Source organism: Lissotriton vulgaris, chromosome 6 (assembly GCF_964263255.1).
Source record: "Lissotriton vulgaris chromosome 6, aLisVul1.2, whole genome shotgun sequence".
Classification (NCBI taxonomy): Eukaryota; Metazoa; Chordata; class Amphibia; order Caudata; family Salamandridae; genus Lissotriton; species Lissotriton vulgaris.
The window spans coordinates 594,313,874-594,338,902 of NC_141694.1; the positions used below are offsets into that span (position 1 = coordinate 594,313,874).

Sequence of the window (25,029 nt, forward strand, 5' to 3'; positions counted from 1 at the left end):
GTCAAAATGGGACAGATATCTAGTCTGCTGTATTACAAGTGCCATAGGCTGTAATAAACAGTGGTTGAGTTGCACTCTTAACTGTCACAAGTAGAATGGGGGCAGGGCTTTGCTCTCCTTGGCAAATAACAACACCGGTTTAACAATGTTTTATAAGCATGCTGGGTCACAAAGCTAGAACTTGTTTTAGTTTCCAGCAAAATGGCGCTTTTGCAACCTTATGTCTCATTCAAATTAACAATCGACATGAAGTTCTGTACTGTAGGAATGAGCAGGGCGGAATGACTTTCTTACCCCACAGGAGCTCCGTCCTCCCTGCATGAATCCAGCACACACCATGTTGGCTGTGTAGTAGTAGGGATGGGCCTGCTGGCACTGTGTACTGGAGATAATTGGCAGATCCAGACACTGGAGAACCCGGGGATAAACCACTGGAAGAAAAACATAACGTTGGAAGAAAATAGTTTAGATTCAACGAAAGATACACAAGGAGCAGACCAAATATAAATTTGTGAGGTTTGCAAACTCTGCAACCAGCGTGAAGTGCAAACATTATAACACTTGATCAAAACGGTTTATGCAAATTAATTTGCTGAGAGAAATCTTTCTTTAAATAGTTTTTTGCTGAGGTGTTTATTTAGCAAAATCTACTGTATGGGATCTTTTTTCTAGCAGTACACTCTTCGTAACTTACATTTACAGATAAAAAAACGACATGCTTATTGATCAAAACGTCTCGTTTCATGTATTTTACACCTTCTGTATCGTTTTAATGCTCATCCAGTAACTGTTATTGAGCGGAAGAAAGAGTAGTGAAGCAGCACATGCTATATGGCAATATGTTATTTCTAGAATCCTACACACCTTCTAGGCAACTTCAAGGTCAGAACTTTAGGGGCAGGATTGTCATAATCTGGCTATCAAAGGCCAATTTAGGGAGCTTCTGATTTTTTAAAAGTGAAAATGGCTTTATTTCAGCTTTCTCCTGCTGAAAAAATCTATCACTTCAATGCAAGTCAATGGAGAAGTTACTTCCTGCCAGTAGAGTAGCCTGGAGTAACAGATGCATGAGTTACGGGAGAAGTTGAGAGAGGATCGCATTTATTTCATCTTGAATAATGCAAACAAATGTAAATATATTCATTGTGGGGAAAGAAGTATCTAGAGCATTGAATCTTAAACTGGGTCCACAGACCCCTGGGGACCATGGCACCTACTCTACTCTGGGGGTTCATGACTAATTAGAAAATTAAATGACATCAGCAGATTAATAAACTGTTTAAACACAAAAAATGCATATGTAAGTTGGAAAATTATAAAGTGTACAGTACATATGAAGGACTCTGAAATTGGAGGCAAGAAATAGAGCTTTTGAGGTCTTTGGTGGAGGAACTCCATACGAAACGCAGTAGGAGGGATACACAGCTTGAACGACGTGGATGCCTGGGTGACCCTGGTGGAAAGATTTGCAGCCCCTGCAGATACACTATTAAATGGGGAGAGCACCCACATGGTAAATTTAGAGGTCCTTTGGCCCTTTGCATTAGGCTGTAATTGGATGTGTACCTTGGATGTTTAATTGTAATGTCACTGGTCGATTGCCTCCTGCAAATCTATTATCGTTAATGCAATGGAATACCCCTCCAGTTGCTCGCTATGTACTGTGAATATTGTAGTAAGTGCTGCACTGCTGGTTGTCATTGATATGTTGAAACTGGATAAATAAAGGATTTTTTTAAAATAGAACCCTATTTGCAAAGGAAAATGTACTAGTGTACACTTACTCATGTGTAAATTTACTACTGTCGCTAATAGTAACTTTGCAATTATTTGAAAATTCACAATTTCCTAGTATAAAGTTACCTAGGTGCAGACTGACTTATCCCCACCCTGGGTGGAACCTTCTACACCAGAATTTCTGAGTGCAAAGTTACTTCTCATAATGTTTAACACATAGGTGAAGAGTTCCTTCATCGTGGCAGAGATCTTCCTATTTTAAAGCATACAGAAAATGATTAAAGTTTGTTATTATTTAAACAAAACTATAAAAAGGTTTTAATATAAATTATGGATGCAAAATGATTGCTTACATTTATTTTCATGCTCGAACTAATAAAATAAACATTTGTCACATTAACTTAAATGTTTAAAATTTAATTAAAATACATTTTATTTGTATATATTATGTTAAGCAATAATTTAAAAAATCCCAGTTACTATAATAATTATATTTGAAGTTAAGATATATTAAACGCATTAATATTTATCTATATAAATATTGTGAATGATTTTTTTAACAAACGTTTAACTTTATATGTTTGATATAACATTTTATACTAATTAATAATCCAAGGCTGAGCTGTGTACTACCTTTTTGGGGGCATTTTGGCTATAGTAACTTTAGCAGTGTAGTTTGTGAATAGCAATAAAATTACTCTTTTGTGGATCGGGCGTTTGTATTTCAATGTCCTTCCCTAATTAAATTTTTAACCCTCATAAACCTATCCGATTAAGGTGAAGATATTCCCATTTTCCTGTCAATCCTCCCTCTCCTTCCCACAATTAATACTAAGATGTAGACCCATGTGTTTGTACATATCCACACATGTCAGAGTCCTTTGCACACAAAAGATAGGAGTGGTGGAGTTGGATGTCTCCGAATGTACATTAGTGAATAGTATTAATTTGTAGTACTACTTCACATAACACAAAGTGCAGTTTGTGAAAAAGCTCCAAATTTGGTAGCCTTAGCTTGATTTTTGGGAACAGCACGAGCCCAGCAAACAGTAGCAAGTATGGCTGACTGTGGCATCAAATTAAGTAATGTTATGCACTGACAAAAAGAGAACATCCATTATGAGCAAAAATTACAAAGATATCTGCTAGAGTCCAACATATTGCTTCATCTTTTTGAAATAAAAACACATTTTGTGCGCTACAACCCTGTCAATAAAATTAAAAGTTCAGCTTTCGTATTTTTTCGTTTGTGAATTGAATCAAATATGTTATAATGTGGGCATTTCTTTTATATATAGGGCCCGATTCCGATGGAACCGTAACCGACCGACCTCCTATCGTCGGTTACAGACCTGCAAGTACGATGCGACCGAACCCTGTTCAGTCGCAATCCTGGCAGCATGCGATCCGAACGGAACGCATGCGCGCACTGTTAAATGCAGAGGTGCAGTTCATCCCTGCACCCTGTGGCAGGCACCTCAAAGTGCCTGCCACAGGGTGCAGGGCTCAACAGGGGGGCACCATAGGTGCCCCTTAGGTTGCCATTTGGCGGCCATGCACCCATGGGGGCCCTACTGAGGGCCCCCAAAGACAACTTCCCACTGCCTTTTCTGCCTGGCACAAAAAAGCAGTAGGAAACCATCCGGAAAAACCATGGTCGGATTCCTTTCCGACTGAGCTCATCAGAATGGCTCAGTTGGAGCCTTCTTGCCAACATCTGAACGGGCCCATAGTTGTTTCTGTATTTGTGTGTATTCTTTTGTGGTTAAAATCGTAGAGGTTTTTAAGGTTGGAGTCCCAGCTTCCAAAGAGATTCAGTAGGGGTCATAGAAGTCTCAAGGGTAAGATTAGCTGGTCTAGAGAAAAGGATGATGCACAGAAGGGACTTCAAAGATCTGTAGGATCAGGGCTGCTGTGACTTGTCATGCAGAGAGTTAGAAGCTCGGCAAAGAGTGGACAAATATGCTTGTGGTTCTGTGCACGAAGATCAGATACAGTGACAACCATGGAGTTCTGCATTTTTTTGTACAGTATTTTAACTTGGGTTGTTCCAGAAAGTGACTGTGATAATATCTCTCTGTAAGCGTAATGCAGAGGAGACCAGATTGAAGAATGGTTTTGAATATGATACAGAATATTTTACACTTTATGCACTGTTGACCAATCCAACGAGGATCAATGATGGGAGCTTTGGGACCACTCCCCATAGGCGAACGCATGTGGGAGATTGTGCTAGGGATTATAAAATCACGTTTTGCACTGGAAGATCCTGCAGAGAGAGCCAAATCTAACACTGCCTATCTGACCTAAATAGTAGAGTCAGAGGAACTCAGTCATGTGGCAAATAATGTGCATTTCCAGGTCTATTGCCATTAAGCTCCCTCTTCTTTTTCCACTAACCAAGGTCATGCATGCCTCTGTTCTGCCTAGTCCTTCCTCTTTTTCAGTTGCCTATAGAAGTTAAATTCCATTGGCTGAAAGGAATGGACAGGGAGAGGAGCTGAATGCATCATCTGATCAGCCTGTAAGTGGCAGTTATGTTACTTTTTGTCTAGTTTGTGCTTGGAAAGTAACTGGATGATGTGTTAAGCAAGGGCCAAGAAAAAAGGGGTCACACAATGTAAAATGCCCATGCATTTTCCATAGACTTTTTTTTAAAGAGACATCACCTGAACGTAATTACACTAAATTCAGCAGGAAGCTAGGGGGCTGATTATGAGTTTGGTGATCCTCCTGTCGCAACGGCCTCACCAACAGGACCGCATAGCCCGTAGTGCACCTACCTGTTGGATTACAAGTTTAAATCATGGCGGCTGCGGTGTTCTGGTGGTCTCATGGCGTTGGCCTGTTAGGCTCATAGGAGAGTCTGTACAGCAGATCGCCATTGTGACAGTGCCTGCAGCACATTCCTGTATGGTGTGGCATGCACCATGTCCTACATGCTACACCGTTTTCAAATGTGGGTGCAATTCCAAGGGGCATGACATGTGCCCCACCCCCCGCATGCACACACCATCACAGGAGTGACAGAGGACAGTGTTAGGGTACAGTTAGTTACCTGTATGCCACTCTCACAAGAGTCCCTTGAATCCAATTTTAACAAACAGAACTTTGATTGGCACCAGGGGGCTTTTTTACCCTTGGGATATCTTGCTCAGCCAGTAACTATAATTTGTGCCCTAAAGTAACTATTACTCGCTCCATCACCATGTAGACAAAAATGAAATTCTTCTGTTTGGCAAAGCGAGAGATCTTTGGACCAACACTTATTGTCCGCAAGACATTCATTCTCTACTCTCCATGATGACGACTTTATGCAGCACCCACAGCATTAACAAGAGGGTTGGTAGTGCCCCTGCCCCTTTTAGCGACACCACCAGAAATAAAAAAAATTATTAAAGGAGGCTTTGGGCAATATAGGTTCCTCCTTCAAAGAAACAATGAATAATACATTACCAGCTCCTGTGGCTTATTTAATATTCCTTTGAAATTCTTTTTGTAACCTGAGTGCCCTGGTACCCACCTGGGACACAAATACGACCAAAATTATTGGAGCTGCGAGAGGAGCTCTAGTGCCCTGTGGCCCTGGTTGACTCCCCAGCAGGCAGCCATATCAAGTGCCTGCAGCAGGGGGCATTGTCTTTCAAAAGTGGAAGATCCAAGGCGACCTGGAATTCCCACATTACCAAAATCATTGGGAGCTGTTTGTGGAGCCCCAAAGCCCCCGCGGCCCCTGCAAGCTCCCCACCCACCACTGAGGTGGGAGGTGGAATTGTTTTTTTCAAAAGTGTGTGACCCAGTTCCCACCCAGGGCACCTACATGTTCTTATTTGTTGGGCCCACAGGGGCGCCCCAAGGCTGCCAAAAACCTCTGTGGCTTCCCAGCTAGCAGCCATAGTGGTGCTGGAAGGAGCTGGCTCACTCACCTTGCTCCCACCCAGAAGGAGGCAGTTTTTCGCAATGTTCCCGCCCGGGTGGGAGTAAAGTTGTGTTATGTGTTCCGGAAGAGTGCGGGCAAGGTATGTCCCCTTCTCCTCAAATTGAAAACGGCCCCAGGGGATGAGGTCCACTAACCTAGATGAGAGTCTTGGGAAGTTGAGCTGCATGACTTCTCCCCTAATAATAAAGACAACCCCAAAGGAAAGGGTTCCCAGAACCTAACGGTGGCTTAGGGAGGGGGGCAAATAACCCCTCCTCAAAATAAAGCAATGTGCCACCTCCCTCCCCCACTCCTTAGATCCTCCACAAATTTGTGGCAACACTTAAAAAAATAATTTTGGGGGCCCAGAGGGGCAAGCACCCTGACCTATCTTTTTTTAACTTAATTCTAGGACAGGCTACTAAATTCCTGAGTCTTAAAATGGCTGCCCCAACTTCTTGGTTGATATGGTGTCATCAAATCAGATGTTATGTTAGGATCTGAAATATTTATACATTTTAAGCCTTATTTTCTCAATAACTACTGAACGAATTTACACCAAAAGCATGCTTTCTGGATCAAGATCTACCCTTCTGCCAAATTAGGTGTAATTCCGTTCAGCAGTTGTTGCGCTATCACTTTTCAATTATCCTATTGAAAAATGAAAGGGGAAAATGAGTTTTGGAACTCCCTTTCTTATTCACTCTCCACTTGACGGATCATCCCAAAACTTTCCAGGATGGAGCTGATGTAGATGAGGCTAGGATATGGTAAACACAGAAATTTTTCCTATTTTCGATGCATCATGTAGTGTCCAGTTTCTCTGTCCATCAGCAAGAGGAAATTCAAAATGTTGTAAGGAGAGGAACAATGATTAATCCTCGGACCTCCTCACTCCTCAAGAATCATTATAATGACAAATGGGCTTCCTACCTAGGGAAAGCACTTGCCCATGGCATTGAAAATAAAAATTCCCTTGGTGTCTCAAGAATATCTCTACTAAGGTGAATACCCAGAAGGCGATTAAAAATGAAAGGTCGATTCCTGGAGAACAATTAATTTTGCATAGTCTGGTTGACATGGTTCTGTCTATTGGTCCCTGTGGGGTCTGTGGCATTTGTCGGGACCAGCAATTCCTGTTCAGTGCAGCTCTATGCCCCATTAATTCCAGATATCTTTCACTCATATACACATCTTGTGATTACAAGAGGAATTCAGAAATACTTGCAATTATTATTCCTAATGTAGGACCCTATTGATTATCTGTGAAAGGCACCATGGAGGTACACCGTGTGGGGACCCCTTGAAGTCACACATTCTTCAAAGTGAGAACCCTGCATTTGACCTATTCATCAGTCTGTCCATAAATGGGGCCCCATTTGTCCCCCCTTTAGAGCCACCAGTAATGACTTTGCCAATGCTTGCTGTACTTGCAACATTATTGATACATGATGTTTTAAATGACATGTTAACAACCTTCTTGGGTAAGTTCTCTGTATCTGTTTACCTGAACTTTAGAGAAAGACACCTGAATGAAACCAATCTGGCAAGGACTTATGAGTTGTCTACTATGATACTAAAGCTCATCTAAATTAGCAGTGTTGAGAGAGAAAAGGCTAGCATGTTGAAGCATTTACTGGACATTTATCAAAGTTCCTTTGTTTCCCATTTTAAGAAAACAAAGGGCACTGAGTGCTATAAATGATGTGTAATTAATAACACACTCCCCTCTAAACTTACAACATCAACATTCACCTCTGTGGATGATTGTAGGAAAATGCCTCTTTTTTTTGCATGATTGCCCCAATTTTTTGTGAACGGATTGTGCTGTTTTTGTTTAGTCTGTGCTCTTGAACTCAGCTAACCCAAGCCTCATGTCAAGAGTTCTGTCTCCTAAAGCATGTTGCAATTCTCCTAATAGACATATTTAAGTCCCTAATATATAGTACCAAGTGTTCTCTGGGCCTGTGTGAAAAATGTCACTAGTGGCTTCAGCACATACCTTGCCACCCACTACAGTGTCAGTGCAAACATGACTGCAAGCCTACCATTGTAGCCTAGTTATGCAGTTTTAAATTGCATCTTTGACCTTTCCACATGAACCTTTTTGAATGATCTAAACATTCCTTTTTAGTATGAATATGTTACGCCTATATAGGCCTTATAAGCCCTAAGGAGCGGTGCATGGTATTTAAAAGTGGGACATGTAGAAAATTACTGTCACACATATCCTTATAGTGAAAAGGCCATAACATTTGTTTTCGCTGTAGCAAAGCTGGCCGTTCCAGAGCAAAATCCTGGGTTAGAGGAGTACAGTTAATAATACTAATTGTCGTTAGGAAATAGCTAAAAATATAATTCAAAGACTCTTTTTGATAATCGTTTAAATTCGGCAAGATGGCGGCCGCCTAGTTGTGGCCATAGCGGTGGAGTGGTGAGGACGCGTAGCAGAAGGAGCCAAATGGAGACGTAGTCTCATAGCCAGGAGCTACCCGACCCCGTGTTAAGGAGAAAAAAACATTACCGAGGAAAAATTCGGGCGGCATGCTGACGGCGCTTTCCTGGCGCGGGTCCGCTAAACAACTGCTGCGGGTGCTGGTGACTGCGATAGCTGCTCTCTCCCCTGGTCGAAAACGCCCTGGGTGTTCAGGAGGGTGGAGTCAGGTCCGAAGACGGCGGCAGAGTGGAGCTCAGGGCGGAGCTCAACAACGGGAGTACTCGCCGAGAAGCCTCGAGCTTGTCCAGTCAGTGGGGCAGTGTGTGGAAAGAAGCAATGGCTCCCAAAGTAAATCCGGAGTCAAAAGCGGCTTTGGGGAAAAAGAAAATTTTGCGTGAAGAATCCGAAGTGAGGTAGCCGAGGACACTCGGAAAGCTCAAACGCCCCCGATGGAACAACTGAAGAAGAGGCAGCAGACTGCAGCACGGACTCGCTTGGCTACAGCGTCCATCGCGGACCTGTTCTCAAAAGCCAGTAAGGAGAAGGAGAAGGAGATCAAGGAGACGACCAAGGAGTCGGGGCGGTATACCAATAGAGGTGGAGGTGGAGGTCCTCCAAGAGGTAACAACTGATGTCAGTGGGGCACCCCTCATCTCGACCATTCCTTTAACACAAGTGACCACGATGTTGGGAGAGGAATCTCAGTGCTTAGTGGAGGGCTCACTAGAGGTAGCGACCCCAGGAGAAACAGCCTCATTATCGGGGAAGAATGATGGGCCCCCACTGCCTCTCAATATGGGGCTAAATGTGGTCAGCCCCCAATTACCGGCACAGATCACCACTGACACTAACATGGTGGAGCCATCAGAATTGGGAGTCACTGCCAACATGGATATCGACTCTATCGAGACCGGTTTGGCGGTCGGTGGAGTTGGGAATGGAAAAGAGAACGCTCCAAGTGAAGCTTTTTTCTCGGCTTCGGATGAAGTCAGGTGGTCCGAGGAGGATGAGGAAGGCAGCTCCTATCTGGAATCTGAGAGTGACCCCGAGATTGTTGAGCCTGCAACTGCACTAAGGCCCACAGCGGCAGCCAAAGGTCAAGCCCACCCCCAATGTGAATTGAGCTGGGATCATTCCACTTCTATGCCCTTGCAGGGTAGTCCCTGTCTGGAACTTACCCAAATGTCGCTATTGGAAACAATTCACCAAGAGATAATTGCGCATAGGCAGGAAACCCGCCAGGACAATCGTAAATCTTAGGCTGCAATGAGGAAGATGCAGGGCGTGGTCAGGAAGCTATCCAAGGCCTGTGCCAACACCGGGGACAGAGTCTCAAATTTGGAAGATAGGATGGTGGCAACGGAGGCCGAGGTGGCCGAGGCCGTCACTAAGGTTAATGCACATTGTTCCCAGGTGGTGGATATACAGTGGAAGCTCGAGGAAAAGGAGAACAGGCTTCGCCGGAACAACTTGAAGGTCCTGGGAATCCCAGAGGGGGTTGAGGGTTCCGATATTAGGGCACATATCATCAAGCTTTTTGAACAGGCATTTCCCGAACTGTCCAGCTGGAAATGGCCTATTGAGGTACAGAGAGTACACCGTACCCCCTTTAAAATTAGAAGGAATGCCAAGGAAGGTGACAAACCCAGGGCAGTGTTAATTTTCCTTGGCAATTTCATCCTGAGACAGGCCATTTCGGATCTGGCTAGGCCAGATGCTACAAGAAGCAGCGAGGGGGTCTCATTCTTCGTCAGGCCGGACTTCTGTCACACAACCGTAGAGAGACGCTGGCGATTAAGAGGACTGATTAAGCCTTTTCAGGATAAAAAGCTGCAAGCCTTCCTGATAAATCCGGCACAGCTAAAAATCATCAACGAAGGGAGGACATTATATTTCTCTTCAGAAATCAAGGCGAAGGAGTACCTTGACTCTTTAGGCAAATAAGGTGGAATTTGTAAGTGCCAGGGACGATCGCTCTCTAAGATTTAAGATTTTAGCTGTTGCTTAAAGCGGGTCAGGTTAACCTGTCTGGCTGTGGACCTTTGGACTTTGGGACTATGTTCAAGGTTGCAAGGGCTTTTGTGGGTAATTTGGTTTTTGGTATTGCTGTCACTGCGTGACCATCACATGCACAGACTAGGTCTGAGCGCCGCACAGAGTAGGGTGGGGGAGTTTCAGGGGGGTCTGGGCTGAGAGTGGGAGGGGTGGTGGGGTCAGAGGGGGGGTGAGGGCGGGTTTAGGGGAAAACTTGAAAAAGGGGAAAAATGGTGCATTATTGGAAAAGCATAAGCTCAGCAAAGAAGAGGCTGACTAGGGCGCGTTTTTTATATCAGGTTGTTTAGTTTATCAGGATGGCGAACATTAGAATATGTACACTTAATGTGGGAGGTATGAATGATTGGAGGAAATGGCAAAGATTGGCGTATTTTGTAAAATACAATCGGATAGACGTTCTCTGCCTTCAAGAGACTCATCTCCCGTGGGCTAAGAGAAAATTGCTGCTCCTTAATGGTTTTGAGCTGTTGGCATGCTCAATGCAATCTTCAAAAATTAGGGGGTTTGCTATCTTAGCAAGAACATCCTTGGGAGGGGCTAGACGGGTTAAAGTGGATAGCTATGGAAGATGGCTTATAGCCGAGATGGAAATGGGCTTTACACTTTGTGTAGTTTATGGGTCCAACAAAGATGACCCTGAGATTTGTGATCTTCTAGAAGTAGAATTAGTTAGTTGGCCAACCCCCACAGTATTATGTGGAGATCTAAATATCTCAGTGGATTGGGTTAATGGAGCATTGTATGTTGGGCGGAAACCTAGAGTTTTTAGGGCAGTACAGGCTCTTATCAGCTCGCATGGGCTGAAGGATGTGTGGGGGGCTAAAGAGCCTCAAAATTCTGGTTTTACCTACTTCCCAACCACCTTTAAGAAGTATACGAAACTGGATTACTTTCTTATCTCCTCCTCCGAAATAAATAGGCTAGGTATTATAAAACTCCCGAGGTTAATCTCGGACCAGAAAAAAAAAAGATAATCGTTTAAATTCAATATAAAGGTAACATCGAATTTGTGATAACTATTAAGGAAAAGGTACTTTTAGACCTTAACCTTTTCTCTGCCCAAAGCCTGCAGAGGACATTTGCAGAGCTTCAACTGGTGTTTGATAGCCCCCTTGAAGAGGTGCAAAACCTGTTCCCAGGGCAAAAAAAGGTCTTGGGTGTGGCAAGGTGTTTCTGTTTCACCGGCAGGATGACCATCTAGGCCAGAGCTTTCCAAACTGTGTGTCCTGGCACAGTACTGTGTCGCCTGCAAAGGGTGGGTGTGTCACGGGATGATAATGGGCACTTAGCACATAACTGCTGCAAATTAAGAGGCATTAAGCTGTACTTTAAGGCATCTGCCGGCGACGTCACTCACCCACTCTTCCCTGGTCTCTGTTGAAAACACCTGATTGTCTGATAAAACACCCCCCCCCCGCGCCGACGAGATACAGAGCTAGCGTGTGGGGGACCATGAGCCATTCAAATACTTTCAGAGAAATTCGAGAAATTTAAATACAAAACGCAGTTAGAGTGCAAAGTGCCAGGCTTTCTACACAGCAGGGCATGTGATCAGCTCGTCTGTGTGCAAAGCTTATGTCTGCTCTGTGAATGGAAAAGAAAAAGAATTCCGACCATATATTCTGCAGGAAGCGAAAATAACATTCTTTTTTTTAACAAACGTTGTTAGCTTTTTAATAGAACTTTCTGTGTCCTCCTTCCCCACCCGGTCAATTTTTTATTTTATTTTATTCTTAACAAACATATTTTAGCCTCTAAAGAAATGCGTTGACATGTGCCCATCTAACCGACCTACCCCTCCCGTCTACTGTCTGGAATAGACAGAGGTAGGAGGGCGACAGAGGGAGGAGGGCTACAGAGGGAAGAGGGCGACAGAGGGAGGAAGACAGACGGAGGGAGACGGATAGAGGGAGGGAGACAGAGGGAGGGAGGGAGTCAGGGGTAGACAGAGGGAGGGAGAGGGAACAGAGGGAGACAGACAGTGGGAGGGAGACAGACAGTGGGAGGGAGACAGAGGGAGGGAGACAGAGAAGGAGACAGGGAGAGGGAGACAGAGGGAGAGGGAGACAGAGGGAGAGGGAGACAGAGGGGGGAGAGGGAGAGAGAGGGATAGGGAGAGAGAGGGATAGGGAGACAGAGGAACAGAGCCAGAGGGAGGGAGACAGAGGGAAGGAGACAGAGGGAGGGAGACAGAGGGAGGGAGACAGAGGGAGGGAGACAGAGGGACGGAAACAGAAGGAGACAGAGAAAGGGAGACAGTGAGAGGGAGAATGAGAGAGGGAGACAGAGAGAGGGAGGCACAGAGAGGGAGACAGAGAGCGTGAGACAGAGAGAGGGAGGCAGAGGGAGGAAGGCAAAGGGAGGGAGGGAGGGAGACAGAGGGAGGGCGACAGAGGGAGGAGGGCGACAGAGGGAGGGAGACAGAGGGAGCGAGACAGAGTGAGCGAGACAGAGGGAGGTAGACAGACAGGGAGACAGACAGAGACAGAGGGAGGGAGACAGTGGGAGACAGTCATCCGGGAGACAGAGGGAAGGAGAGGGAGACAGAGAGCGGGAGACAGAGAGAGGGAGGCAGAGGGAGGGAGGCAGAGGGAGGGAGGGAGACAGACAGAGGAAGGGAGACAGAGAGAGGGAGACAGAGAGAGGGAGACCGAGAGGGAGACAGAGGGAGGGAGACAGAGGGAGGGAGACAGAGGGAGGGAGACAGAGGGAGGGATACAGAGGGAGAGGGAGAGAGAGACAGAGGGGGACAGAGGGAGATAGAGCGAGAGAGAGAGAGAGGGAGGGAGAGAGAGAGGGAGAGTGACAGAGGGAGGAAGACAGAGGAACGGAGACAGAGGGAGCGAGACAGAGGGATGGAAACAGAGGGAGACAGAGAGAGGGAGACAGAGTGGGAGACAGAGGGAGAGAGGGAGGGAGTGAGAGACAGAGGGAGACAGAGGGAGAGAGAGAGGGAGAGGGAGGGTGACAGAGGGAGGGAGACAGACAGAGGAACGGAGACAAAGGGAGGGAGACAGAGGGACAGAAACAGAGGGAGACAATGAGAGGGAGACAGAGAGCGGGAGACAGACAGAGGGAGGAGGGCGACAGGGAGCGAGACAGAGGGATACAGAGGGAGACAGACAGACAGAGGGAGACAGAGGGAGAGAGAGGGAGGGAGACAGAGGGAGAGAGTGAGAGTGGGAGTGAGACAGAGAGAGCGAGACGTTAGAGAGAGTGAGGGAGACAGAGTGAGTGAGAACCCCCCTCCGAACCCCCCCTTACGTGGTTCGGGCTCTCTCGCTACGATCGCTCGCTACACTGCCTTACTGTGTCCCAAAATGGTGCTTCTACAAAAAGTGTAAAGCAAACAGTAGAGTACAAAGTTCCCCAGGGAAGGTGTGACAACAAAGAGGGAGGAGTAGGTATCAAAAGTAAGGTGACTGGAAGGGATCCCTTGTCGGAACTTAGAGAGCCTCACACACCCAGAGTATTAGGTGTGAAACACACCCTAACTGGAGGGTGTCCAGTGTCATCATCGACTCACTGCCCCTCGGCAGACCGGCGCTGCAATGTCTGTCGGAGCACTCGGAGGTACTCTTTTGGCGGGGTTCTTTTGTTCCTTGCCGACGGTGGGTGTGTGTGAGGATGAAAGAGGTGTAGTCTGTGCAAGTGTGGGTGGAAGTTTAAAAAGGGTAATCAGTCCACACTGACTTTTATTAACGTGGCTGATTCCCTGGTTAAAAGGGGTGAGAGGGGAGCTAGAGATCGTATAAATATACAGCAGACTAACTCAACCCCCTGATGTGGTCAACATGTTTCTCGCCAACCGGCAATTCGTCAGGACCTCAACAAAGTACTACACAATAACACATGCTCATTCACTTTGAAGAAGGGCAAATACAACCTCTCTGGGTCGATGAAAAAGAGGGCCCAGGGGTCCTGCTCTATTTAGGCGACCCTAAAGAAATAGATTAGAGCCTCGCAGCATACTCCCGTGAGGCCAGCGCTGTTAGGTGAGTTGAACCTTGAATCGGGCGCTGGGTCAGCGGAAAACCTACCCCTCACGCTCACGGCACCTGGTCAGGGTGCGGAGCAACTGGTGTCACCAACATGAAAACTTTGGAAAGCTGTGATCTAGGCTGTCCCCAGGAACCTATTTAATTTTCAGAGACCTAGCATGTCACAGGGCAATGTTAGCTGACACATGGGCAGGGTTCTTCTGTGCTCCCCAGTCAGGCGGGCACCAGTCCCAGGGATCTTTCACCCCATTGGATAGAGTGGAACAGGAAATCACCTGTATCAACAGGCTTGTGACAGGCATAAATCTGGTATCCCAAATGCCCTCCTGAGAACATTATTGGATCTATGGAAGATCGTTTTTGTTCTGAGGACAAAAAGTGGACTCTGGGGGTCAGTTGGCTGACTACCTGCCTACATGACTACAAAAAGCTGCAAGAAGCCCCATTTACTGAGGGGCCGAGCTGGCCATTTCCAATTGGAACTGCCCTGGATCCTGCTGGTGACTTCTGCCCTAGTGAGACTTGACCCCCACGTGTTGTTCCTAATGTCCTGGGACCTTTGACTGTGTCTAACTGTACTCCTCCTAACCTCCTAAAACACCTGGGGCTTAAAAACATTTTGGCTCCAAAGACCTCCAGAGGTCAGGGACAAACCTACCAAGTCAATCCTATAAAGGTGAGTTATTGCTTGGTCAAAGATTTAGGTTTCTCCTGCTCTGAGCTTTTCCTCAATGGCAAATCGGCTGGACTTTGTGGACAGGTTATCCAGTCCTGATATAAGAATCTAAGCTCCAAAAAATGTACTACGTCCGAACATAGAAATTTTCACTGGGCGAGGCCCAAAAAGTATATGGACCACCTTATGCATGAATTTTTAATTTTTCACACTCTGAGCTTTCCCTCCAAAAGCCAATGGCTTCACTAGGACCTCATTTGATGGCTATCCAGCTCTGTGGAGCCCCTCTCAGCCACAGCCTAGTGCATTGCCCAGCTGAGGATTTTTTAATTCCATTTCAGTGGGTAAGATAGAAGGCAACACTTCTGACCGGGTCAAACCTAGTTTCCATAGCTGTCAACTCTAAATTATGCCTTGATCCTGGTCAAATGAAGCCAGATGACCACGGTTGCCTCTCAATGCTTTTTTGTGCTATTTTTGTTGACAACTGGAAAGATTCTTATCTCCAGTTCTCCTTATTGTTGTTGTTTTGGTGCGATTTTGTTTAACAGTTATTTTTTGCCAATGATGCTGTGTTACTGGCTTGTACCGAACATTTATACAGAAGCTACTGAGAGATTTCAAAAATGATCGCATGTTCAAAAATCTGGTGATTAACACTCAAAAAAATAAATTAATTATAATAAATTCAAGGTGAAATAAAAAAACAAAAATTACAAATCTAAGGCAGGACCCGAGATCATGTTGAATATTATGATTCGTTGGTGATTAGATTTGACGAGAAGTTGTTCTGGGCCAAACAGCTAGTAAAAAGTGAAACAATTACTAGTCAATGTGCAAGTGCTGTTTTACGGTCCTGTAACCAATCCAGATGAAGATCAATTGAACCCGCAATTTATGTGCAGTGCTATGGCTGTGTTAAGGCTGAAGTTGGGCATGCCCAATGTCGAAGCCCATCTAGCACTTAAACAGACCTTGCATTGAATCCGAATATGGACTAAACCCAAGCTTGCAATTCATTTCAAAGCCCTTGGCAAGGCAGTGGCTCATGCAGACCACCCTGGCCGAATGTTATTGCAAGTATTCCAGCTGCTGCAGGTTGTGCAGGAATCAGGATGATCTATAGTCAGAAAATATTGGGCTTGACGAAGACACAGCAAAGAGACAAGTTCAGGAGACACTTCCCGGAAACTAAAACCTCTGCCTGGTATAAACTGTACTTGGACCAGTTATTTCCAGAGATAAAAAGATCATTGTACATAAGGTTCAGAATAGGCACACTGTCAACAATGAGTTACGCCAACAGCAGGTCCAACCATCTTCAGCCTCGGCTGCGTGTAATTGCAAACAAGGCTCTGATGAAACTGTTTTACATTTCATGTTCCTCTGCACTAACTCTTTCAAGGCAAGGAGGCTCTACCTTCGCCCCCTTTTTAACAAATATAACATAAGGCATTGATTGCCCCAATGTCTTCAAACTGATTATGAAGATGTATTGTATCTTAGGGCGAACAAAGCGATACCAAAGGGGATGATGGACGGAGCGCTTGAGCAAATCAAACACTCACCCCCAGTCAACTGATCTGGGTTTAATCCATCAGCCCGAACTGCCAAGCCATGTCGTCCCTGGACCAGAAACAAGCATCCTGGGACCGGTTTCGGGTTCATAACCTTCATCAGCCAGGCTATCTTGAATCCAGCACACACAATAATAAAACACAGCACGGGCACGGAGCCCAACCCATGTGCAAGCGTCTCGCAGACAGCGCACATGTAGAGCCCGCACACAGAGAACATGCACCGCACAGGGAGCTTAAGTGCCGGCTGCCTGTGCTTAAAGAACAATTACTCATCTAGTATGATGACAAGAGTTCCAAAAGAAACAAGCATTTGCAATGCAATAGGCTGCTTTTTTAAAGTTTGTACAGAGCTCACTGTGTCTGTCTTCTCTCTGTATTTTCCTGAGAATACATCTCCTCATCTGCTATAAAAGTATCCTGCTCAGAAACTGTGAGACTGTCCCTAAAAGCCACATTTCTGAATCGTCAATGTCTCCTATGTAATCAGTACTTTTGGAGACAGCCCCTGAAGAGAACATATTATCATTTTCAGCATTCTTTTTGAAGACATAAAACAAAGATTGTTTTCACATTTAACACACAAATTCCACGTGAAGCACCTGCAGCTGAATGAAACGTGTAAACTGCACCTTTGATAGATACATGTATTAAGGTGCAGAGCACATTTAACAAGCATTGGCATAGCCAACAGGTCTCGCTTTTGGGACCTCATAAGTATTCAGTCATGCAGCACAATATCCTTGGTGCAACAACATCAACTGTTGCATGGCTAAACACTTATAAGGACCCAAAGGCGAGACCTATTGGCTATGCCAATGCTTGTTTTTAAAAGAGATGACTGAAGAGAACTGCAATGTTTGACTTCCTAAATATATTTAGAAATACACATTGGATAGATTAGTTGCGTCAAAAATATTTTTGTCATTTTGGGGCACCACAGCGATTTTTGTTTACATGAGGGGGCGCAGCAATAAAAAGACCACTGCTTGAACTGGTAGAATTTCTGTTCTTCCACAGCTAAACTGTTTACATCACCTCAGGTACCTTGAATTGTCCGATGTCAGGTGTCACGCACAATTTTACATTTATAACTGCAAAACAAAACGACCAAAAACGAGAATGCAAAGCAAAAGGCAACTTACAGCAACTTCCTGACATCTTCTGAACTTCCAGTTCTACAGTTAGCTTTTAGACATACAGTCAACTGCACAGAAGGGCATTGCCCTTTAATTCCAGCCTCATTTTGGAATGTGTTGATTGCAAACTGGACAATGACACAGACAAACGTGTATACTATACACCTGATTGCACATGTAGAAATAGTGGATTTGCGCCATTTTACCTGAATCAGGCTGGGTATTTCCCCATCCGGATGTGAGGCACCAGGTGCCAGCTGCTGCACAGCTGGTTGGCAGAGCAATCGGAGAGACGAAGTTGTTGTACTGTGCCGGCTTGGACAGCTTGACCAGCATGATGTCGTTATCTTGAGTCTGGGAGTTGTAGTTCGGATGCTTGATGACTTTAGAGACTTGGATGGCCTGCTCCGTGCTTTCGGTGTAAGTCGTGTCATACTCACCAAGGTAGGCTACCAAGGTGTTGGCTCTAGCAGGGAAAAACATGAATGGAGAATGAGTTAACTAGAAAAGAGATAGAGACAGAGTGGAAGTCAAAGGATGGATTGATGGAGGGACAGCTCGTTTAAACCTATTGGTGATGTGCCATCATGCAATTGTGCAGAAACTGCAGACTGCACATTTCATAAACTTTTGCAACATCAAGTGAACTTATATTACCGCATTCAAATGTGGTGATGCCCCATCACAGCGTAGGAAAGTCACGCCCATTCACAAGGGCAAAATCGGTGTTAGCTTTGCAGCTTTAAATGCAGAAAAATGGTATTACCACCTCGTGGTGTTACTGAAAATGTATTGACCAATTTTAAATGAGGGCCAGAAGGAGTGACAGAGAGAACACTCTAGAAAATGTTCAACATAAACAATTCGCAAGACTGTGGCCACACTTAAACGTTAACACTGTTGCGCTCTTTCTTACGACAAGTCATAGTCGACCATATGTCTACATCTTGAAGTAGGTATCATAAGAGTCATCCATATCCCATTCCACCAGGAATAGTCCCAATGAGGCAAAGAAAGTTCTTATGATCACTATGCTGAACAAATCAACTGCTCACCCTTTGGAAAGGCGCATCACAAACCCATCTAGGATCTGAGCTTTCACAGTAAAATACCATAGAGCCAGGCCACCTGCCATGCACGAGTATTGGTAAAATGAATAGACTATTACACGACTTGCTATCAGCCTCCCATCCTGTAAGGGCACAGAAACCCTGACTGCTGACATCAGCTAATAGCTGCTCTTTTCCTTCAATGTTTGCAAAATGACTATTTTGATTTTATTCCATCTTTCTGTGGTCCATGGGGCAGTAGACCACACGATCATCAGTGATCCTCCGAGATTCTAGAAAAGGGGGCTTGGTGATTATACAATAATTGTATCTCTTCCATTCAGACTACATTCAACAAATTAAATGGAATCATCATTGCCTCTGAAACACATCGAACGCAGGGTTAACCAAGACAGTCCGAAGGCCCTGGCAGTATTTAACACATCCATGAGACATCTTACTCAGATCATATCCCAATACCGACTGAATTTCCTCTGCATGCTTTTGGAAATACAAACTTACTTACACTGGGGCGATGCCACAGACTGAGAAATGGATAGCAACAAGGAGGTAGCCAGAAAATGTAAATACACCTCACTTGAACATTACCTCTTCTCAAACGCTGAGCATCAGGCAAGCAAACCCTACTCCCCTTAAGAAAGTTACCATTACACTTGAATAATCCATCCATCCATCCATCCATATGTCCCCTTATCTATCTATCCAGGCATTCACACACCCGTCCTTTCATATTCCCCATCTTTCCATTTCTCATCTGTCCACTCATTCACCCTATACCCTTGACCCTTTTGCTCTTGCACCCATCCTCTTACCCTTTCATTTATCCACCTTTTTGCTCTTCCATCCTAGCTCTCTTCACTTGCACGAAACAAGCACTAAAATCCTAGCAAGCGGTTTCCTGCTCAAAAGGCAAATGGAAGTATGATCCTCCCCAGGGCACAACAAAATATCTCTTTTGCATCGCAGATCGACAAACAGCAGCGTTGATCCTCCTTGACCTCTCAGCAGCCTTCTGCACTATATCCCACCACACTCTGATAAAAAGACTCTCCCACATTGGCATCCAAGGGCATGTGCTCGGATAGAGCACTTCCTTCCTCACCGTAGGAACGCAGAGGATCCACCTCCCACCTTTCACCTCTGAACCCAAGGACATGAAACATGGGTGAGATCATTGGGCAATGGCGATCATTCAATGGTTCAAGTCGGCATATTTCGACAACTGATATATTGTACAGGAGAAGAGAAACACTCACGGCTGATAGCAATGGGCGGCTGATACGATCCAGTACTGATTGATCAAAGAACCTCCGCACCAGCGACCTCCATTGCACATGAAGTAGACCTGCCAGGGCACGCTGCCCCTGGCGCAGTTGTAGCCGTTGACTACATCATTGATATCTTCAACCTTTGTGGGGTAGGCAGCTGCAAGCAGAAAGGACGGGTAAGACAACTGGTTCCATAGCTATGGGATCAAATCACTCATAGAGTCAGCAACTATCACGGTTACCTATTAACGTTCCCGCTCAGGATTAGAAACAGATCCTGAATGGTGCAGTAATGCCAAGCTCACGAAAGACCAAACGCTACTGATGATGCTAGGGTTGGCATTATCGCATCAGAGGTTGTATCATGAACTGCTGTGCTGGCTCAGCACAGCTACTTATCTATTTGTAATGTCCAATTGAAATACATTCAACCTGGGGATTTGGTTGAATTAGTACATGAGTAGCAGACAGCAAAGTGCAGACAGAGAGAGGCAATATTTTTAGTTTACTCATCATAGAGCAGAGAAGAAAAATACATATCATTGCATTGCCCTCCCATTCAGAAGCATAAACCTGAAGCTGTCCGGTAAAACTGCTCCTATGCTGCTAGTATCTCCAGAATGTGGTATTACAACATCAGACTACGGGGCATTGTTACTGAGGTTAAAAATGTTGCTGGGCTTACGTTTGTAAAAACACTGACAACATATTATTATGGAACACTTTCTTTGATGATGCAGTTCCTCAATGAGAGTGGTATATTTTGAAAAACAGAATTGTAAATTATTAATTCTCCCTTCAAAATGTGCTATAGTCAAATGTGGTAGAAAGAGCCCTCTGTTAAAACTGTAAATAATAAAACACGCAGGAAACGGTGAGAACGTTTTAAAAAGTCATTTACCGTAAAAAAAGGAAGAGCGTTGAGAGAGAGATGACATCCAATGGGCCTTCCACAGTGTTCAAGAGCATTCAGGAAAATAAACCCCCAAAATTAAACGAACAAACTTACGGCCAAAAGTGTTTTTCAAACTACATTTATAAAGTGGACCCTAAATAATAACAGTACTGCAGAAGTGACACTAACTAGGCATCTGAATTTTAGGTCAGGCCTCTTTTTTTGAGATAGCTTTAGCTGTGTTCCCAGACTATTGTTTCCCCCCAAAGAAATCGTACGTAATATACATATAAAGTAGAGATTTTGTCAGCTGACTTGACCTATTGGTCTGCTAAATCGCCACACCCATTTTGCTTCCAACCACCACATCATAGGGCATAGGTCTTCAAACTGTGGGATGCAGCCCCTGCGGGACTGTGGATGTATTCCCAGGGGAGCACAAATGACGCTCTAAGTACTTGTAAATGAGTTTTCCAGGCTGCCTTAATTTACAAGCAGGGTTGAAGTGCTTAAAAAGTAGAGAACTGTAATCCATGCCGTGGTGGTGGGGTCAAAGGCTTACCTAAAAATACCCAAATATTCTGTGTCTTATTGTTTTTTCACTTTCAGTTAACTGCATATAAAAAAAACCTTAAAGGCAAGTTAAACTAAACCGTGGTAAATGTATTATTTTATATTATGAAACTGCAGTTGGCTAATGTGAGCGCTGAAGATGTCTTTATTTGGGATCAAAGAGCTAAAGATCTGAATTCTGATTGGTGCAGTGGAGAATATCGACTAGTGTATTTATAGTGCTGCGAGGTCCCATCCTGTAACAAAAAGCACTATGGATATGTAAGCCATTATTTTAACATTGTATTATATACAGTATGAGATAGGGTGCCACAAATTGATTAAGATAAAACAAGTGCTTTCATAGTACATATTTCAGTAATAGGTAGAATGTCATTGTCCAAATATGTTTATAGTGCCCGTTAAAAGCGTTTTTAGGAGCTCTGCTGATTACACCCTTACATTTATCTCAAAAAGAATAAACCTTTCTCTCAATAAAAATTCAGCTGACTCCATCGATTGATGCCTGTGTCCCAAGCAGCCTTTGCATTTGCTGATTAACCAAATGCACACATTTACATTCCTTTCAGGTAGCAGGCACCCTGGTAAACAGACCTGTTTCAGCTCTCTTTCCCTTCTTCAGCTTCACAGCACAGGAGACCCCCCTCCCCCCCCCCCAACCCTCTCCCACCTGCCCTCCCTTCACTTTCACCAAGAGGATTCTCAAGAGCTACAATAACCATTTAGGGTCAATTGTTTTTTTAACAAAAAAGTATGTAAAGTTAAAAAAAAGCATGGGCCTGTTGATCCTCATAGATCCTACCTCCTTGATCTCTGTCCAGATGTCCTTCCAGGTGAATCGAGGGGGGCAATGGCAGAAGGATATCAGCAGAGTCGTATTGAGACCCCGACCCCTGATGGTCCAGACACCTGGGGCCTCAGAGTTATGTCCCAGGAGAAACAGAATAGGAGCATGATCTATGCATAGTGTCGAAGAGATGGCCCCGAGTAGGGGGTGCTATGTGGGGGTTGTGTTTTTCATTTATAAATGGACAGAGGCAGTTTTCTCAGAGGGGTGATCTGAGGAAGGTGGGGAGAAATTGTGACTCATTTCTTTAAAGGACAATCACTGCCATTAGTGCAGCGACACTGAGGCCAGGCGTGTCACCGTGTGAGTGACCGCTGCACCCAGAATGTGGCTGTATTATTGCCTTAGAGTACTGGTAACCTGCAGTGTGCAGGGAGCAAGACAAAGAGGCCAAATGTGGGCCTTTTCCCAGGTTTTCTTTACACACAGGAGCAAATAGCCAAAGCTGGGCCTCTGGCCTAGGGGTAATGGGCCAGTGGAATGGGCAGAGTAAATGTAAAATGTAAATGTACATGTATTTATATAGCGCAAATCACCCACATCGCAGGCATCTATGCGCTTGCTTAGGGAACCCGTCCTGGTATTCCCCTGTGAGATACCCCGGCAGGGTATCCACAAGGTGAAAGCCAGGCATCCCGCCACGAGGGGCCATTGTGGAGATTAAGCAAGCTATTGCCCAGAGTCGCAGAGTGTGAACCCGTGAGTCGAGTAGGCACCGGAGCGCACCGGAGCGAGAATTATCGAGTCCGTGGAAATATTGAGCCCAACCCCCGTCGGGGCAGGGTATTGAACCCTGGTCCAGGGCCGATCTCAGCTTCCGGGTCTGCCGCCTCTAACAGCCTCTAACCCCTGAGCCACACTTTTCCACACTTCTCCAAACAGCTTGCTTCACAAGGCTGTCATTTACATTGTTTCCACAGGTGCAGTGCCACTGGAACCCAGAGGTGTGAGGAACCAACTAAATCCCAAGTATGGCTGTTTTACTATCCTTCCTTGCTTCCTTTAGGGCCCGCTGCACCTTTTCTGCACCAGGTTTGCTTTGGGCTTTGGACCTATGGCCCAAGGGAGGGGAAAACTGAAGCAGAGGAGACCCATTAGCTGGGCCTCGGAGAGAGATGGCAGAGAGGGAGATGGAGCAATATGGGGGTCCTGTGTTTTTTAATGTGTGAGGAAACTGCTCTTTGCAAGGCAGTAGCTATCATTAATGAAGTAAGTTCATTGGCACCGGTACCCAGGAGTGTGAGATGCCCGCTGCATCAAGATTACAATTTTCTTACTTTACAAAAAGGGGCATGGAGTGGGCATGCAGCCTCATTTGCCATGCTAGCTTTAGGACAGAGGGCACCTTTACTGCAAGGAGGGGGCAACACATGGGATCTCATTTCTTTCTGGATTTTCCTTAGCCTTCCTCTGATCCCCCTTATCTTACACCCCATTCCTCATCCCTTCACCGTTCCATGGAACCACTTCCAGTTTAAAAACGAAATAGGCGGTTCAGGTGAAGGGTCAAGAGGCAGATGTGGGTTCACAGGCCAGTCACTGCTCTGAGATATTCAGCAGGACGTTACCTCTGAGCACAAACATGCCCCACCCCCCCACTAGAATCACCAATGGGAGGGGCAGATGGGGAGAGGTGGAGGAGGAGGTTCAGGAGGGGTGCCAAATTAATTTTCGCCCAGGGCGCTGTCTGAGGAAATGCCAGCCCTGGCTGCTGCCATCAATAGTGCAGCAGTTGCATTGGGGCCCAGGAGAGTGCCGGGCTCATCATAACACCCCTATTAAGAGGCATAGTATTTTTGGTCAATTTCTGGTTTTGTTCTATACATTGTCTCTTTCATAAGTGTTGCAATTATTATAGATTAAAATCTCTAGAAAAGGTTTCGCTGATAAATCCCACCTGGGCTCGCCTCTCCTGTTCCCCCAAATCTTGCCATTCAATTTTGGAGGGGGGCCCGGTTTCAAACAATTTTACTTAAGGGGGCTCAGAGCACAAACGTTCAAAGACCTATGGCTTAGGCAATGGCTCAGCCGAATAATCCCATTCGCTCCCTTCACTTTGAGGGAATTCACAAAGTTTTAGCAAATCTGTTACACCTTGCCAAAAACATTTGCTTTCTCTTCGGTTGCAAAGCTGGTTTAAAATGTGCTTTTTTATTTCACGTTTTTATATTAACTTCAAATGGCTGCTGTATGTTTTGCTAGCAGTCCTTTCTAAAGTTTAGGTTGTAAAGTGTTTAAGTATCAAGGCAACATTGTAGCTAATTGCTTTTGAATAAACGGTTGGCTGGCAACTTATCTTTCTCTCCTTCACATAGAAAAACAAAAAATGTGTTGCACAATTGAAAAGCTTCTGGTTTACAAAACATCTCTAGTAAAACCGCTCCATTAATGGATGTTTTTTTTTTTTTAAATCAACAATTTTTGTTACAATTATAATGCTGCCTCCTTCAGGTGATGGTACATTTCCTTTTTGTCTTTTTATTTTTTTGTAGTATGTGCTTGAAATAAAAAAATTAAAAAAAAATTAACCATTGCACCAGATTGCAAAGAAAAGACATCCTGGATTTATAAATGGTTGTTTTATGTGTTGGGAAAATGCATGCTTCCCTTAATTTGTTCGTTCTTTTGGAGTTCACTGCAGGCATGATCATATATTTGCTGTGATGCGATGTGTTTGCGACGAAAGAAGGCTTTTGGGGAGAACAATGGAACACGAATTCCTCTGCATCATGAAGTTTGGGCTTGGCAAATGGGAACTGCTTCTTCAACCTCATCACCATGGAAAATACAATACGTTGACTCTTTTTGTGTACAGCCAACTTATCCCATCAGGGC

General features: G+C 44.9%; 1 protein-coding gene across 1 annotated transcript in view; it reads right to left on the reverse strand.

Annotated features, from left to right (window-relative positions):
• The window catches only part of LOC147707746 (trypsin-like), a 37,636-nt gene that overhangs the window by 11,313 nt on the left and 1,294 nt on the right, over positions 1–25,029 (reverse strand). The window contains exons 2-4 of the mRNA XM_086926603.1: positions 19,868–20,036; positions 17,748–18,007; positions 295–431 (exon numbers count right to left, since the gene is read on the reverse strand). Of these exons, the coding sequence (XP_086782729.1) occupies positions 295–431; positions 17,748–18,007; positions 19,868–20,036 (566 nt within the window). The remainder of the gene's footprint in view (positions 1–294; positions 432–17,747; positions 18,008–19,867; positions 20,037–25,029) is intronic.